Here is a 2,675-nt window from a genome sequence, read left to right as displayed (position 1 = left end):
TGTTTTTATCAACATTTTTAACTGAATTAAGCGGACAGAATTCATAATATATTTAATTTAATACGATAGATTTTATCTCTCCCGCAAGGCTTAATTTCAAAAATTACACTTACTGAGAAGGTTCTATTAATGAAAGTGTGATGGAGGACATTTGCTGATAGTTTCCTCAAATCAAATTGCGTTAATTTATTAATTATACCATATCAAAAAAAAAGAAAAAGAAATAAATCAACCTTGTAAAGTTGTAAAAACTGTATTTTGTATATATTGTAAACAAAAGTAACTGTTTTAAATTTGTTTTGCTATATTTAAAAAAAAAGTTAAAATCAAAAGTAATATTGTTTTAATCAAAATTTTACTAAAAGATTTTCAAATGAAATCAAAAAGATCGAAAAAGGGTGAAGTTATTGAATACGTTGTTGAATATGTTGAGAATGCAAGCCAAAATGAGCCAACACCTAAAGAAATCTCAAATAGTTGTATTAATGATAATACACTAGCAGAAACTCAGTCAAATTCAAATTTAGTAATTGATGATGCAGCATCCAGTAGTTCATTAATTTGTTCAAACATTAATTTAAAAACGATTGATAACAATGACACGAACAGTGACGATCTTTTTAAATCAAAAAATTTTGTCATAAAAAACAGAGGTGAGCTTCCAGAAGTTACAACATCCATTGGTTTTGATGCAGAAAATGAGAAGGTTAGGCGAAGTTCTTCTATTAAAAACTTTTTTTCTCGACGTCCAAACTCTGAAGTGTTTGATAAATCAGACAGTCAAGAAAAGAGTTTTGATAAACCAAAGAAACACAGATCTTTTTCTCTAAAGAAAAGACTATCTTTTGGAAAAAAGAGGCGATCTTCCAAGCTTAGCTCGTCAAGCACTTCACAAGATAAGATTTCAAAAAGTCAAGAAATATTTTCAACCAACCAAAATGTAGTTTTAAATGCAGAAGTGGACAATTGGAGAATGGATGGCTTTTTGTTTAATACAATGGAAAAGAAAAATTCAATGCAAACTCTGTCTTTGCTGTCACCATGTGAAAATGAAGAAAAAGTGTCTAGTTCTAATGAGGTTAGTTTGTTCAATGTTTTTAATAGCTGATTAATTTATTTTAAGTAATCAATATTCAAAAATATTATAGTTCAAAACAATCATTTTATAATGATAATGTTATTTTTATATAAACTAATTGTTTTTGTGTATTATTATTGCTATTACTTTTGCTGATATTAATATTATTGTTACATCTTATTGTGCTATATAGATTTATTAAAGTTTTTAATTTAAATTAATTAGTGTATTTTGCTATGTCATAGTTAATAAAAGAAGCAAAAAATGATCAAGTTGAAGAACTAATCGAAAATAAAGTTTCCAATGAGGAAAATTTAATAACAAAAGAAGAATATAAATTGATCATAAATTTAGAAGATTCTTTAGTGGTTACAATTCAAAATCTGGATATTGTACTAAATGAAAAGCATATTTCTATGCCAACTAATTATCCATATGATGATTGGCTCTTTCTTGAAATTTGCCATTAGTAGTAGGCATTCTAAAATATAACTTTAATATTGTAAACAGTTTTACAAAATTTACCGACCAGGAAAATAAAATTGTTACAAATATAAGTTGTTACAGTTGAATAAAAAAATGAAAATGAACACTGAATGCTTCTATTTGTATTGAATAACATTGAATCGTTTATATACTTTAATCAATCAATCATTTAACTTGACATTTTAGATTATTTGGTGGTATATGGTTTTTTTTAGCATAATTAATAATTCATTTCATATTTGAATTTAAAATTCAGTTTATTGAATGTCTTATTATTTATTATCAATGTTATTTTTGAAAAGGGCCACTATTTAATATACTAAATAAGTAAAAGTTTTTTTCAGTTGAATATAATTATATGTTATGTATATATATATATATATAAATATAACAAATAATGTTAGCTATATACCAAACATATTTATTCTTTATTTATTTTTGCATTTTATTGTTTTAAAAATATTTTAATTTGATGTTGTAGTTTTTTTTTTCAATAATATTTTCAAAATTGAAGTTCTGAAAAGTTTTTTTTATTAATTTTGCAGTTACCTGCAATTTTCTTATTTAACTACTAAAAATTAAGTTTTGTGTTTTTTTTTCTTACTTTGTGTTCTTTTGTATTTATTTTATTACTTATTTTATAATAATGTAACATATTAATGCAGTTATGACTGATGACAATTTTGTCATTTATAGTTCTGCCATTATGTTATTTTATACAATTTATGACACAGTTTTTAAGTTATGGAAAAAAAAAATTAAATTTAATGTGAAATGATATGTTTTAGATAAGTTCCTAAATCAGAGCAGTTTTTTTTGAAAATAAGAAGAGACATTTCATGCCACCCAAACCATGTCACCATATATCCCAAACTTTTCTGTTTGTAAGAAATTAGGAGAACTTAGCAAAATATAAATTCCTTTAAAATTTTAGCCTCTAACTCCAAGGAAGTATCTAAAGTATGAAGTTTTTTTCAATTAGCCAGGATCCTCTTGTCCACTCAGAACTGTGGTGTTAATTTAGCCAGCTCAAACTTAAATCAGTTTTCAAGCTAGATAAGTTTACTAAAACTTTTGTTAACTTTACCTAAAAATTTGTTCATGGCTATTG

The 2,675-nt window shown here is 24.7% G+C and overlaps 1 protein-coding gene across 1 annotated transcript; it reads left to right on the top strand.

Annotated features, from left to right (window-relative positions):
* The first annotated feature begins 207 nt into the window (after window positions 1-207).
* LOC105846793 (uncharacterized) lies at window positions 208-2,004 on the top strand. The gene is made up of 2 exons (XM_065807652.1): window positions 208-1,078; window positions 1,324-2,004. Exons 1-2 carry the CDS (start codon window positions 374-376, stop codon window positions 1,546-1,548), a joined length of 930 nt encoding a protein of 309 aa, XP_065663724.1. The 5' UTR covers window positions 208-373; the 3' UTR covers window positions 1,549-2,004.
* Window positions 2,005-2,675: the final 671 nt, after the last annotated feature.

This window comes from Hydra vulgaris, chromosome 10 (assembly GCF_038396675.1).
Source record: "Hydra vulgaris chromosome 10, alternate assembly HydraT2T_AEP".
NCBI classification, from domain to species: Eukaryota; Metazoa; Cnidaria; class Hydrozoa; order Anthoathecata; family Hydridae; genus Hydra; species Hydra vulgaris.
The sequence above is the reverse complement of the archived record's forward strand: the minus strand, read 5'-3'. Positions and strand labels throughout refer to the sequence as shown.

What these genes read in the sequence shown, in the direction of transcription:
- LOC105846793 (XM_065807652.1), top strand. Translation starts at nt 374, where the DNA reads ATGAAATCAAAAAGATCGAAAAAGGGTGAAGTTATTGAATACGTTGTT. An exon ending in AAGTGTCTAGTTCTAATGAG is followed by an intron (nt 1,079 to 1,323) that starts GTTAGTTTGTTC and finishes GCTATGTCATAG; the next exon opens with TTAATAAAAGAAGCAAAAAA.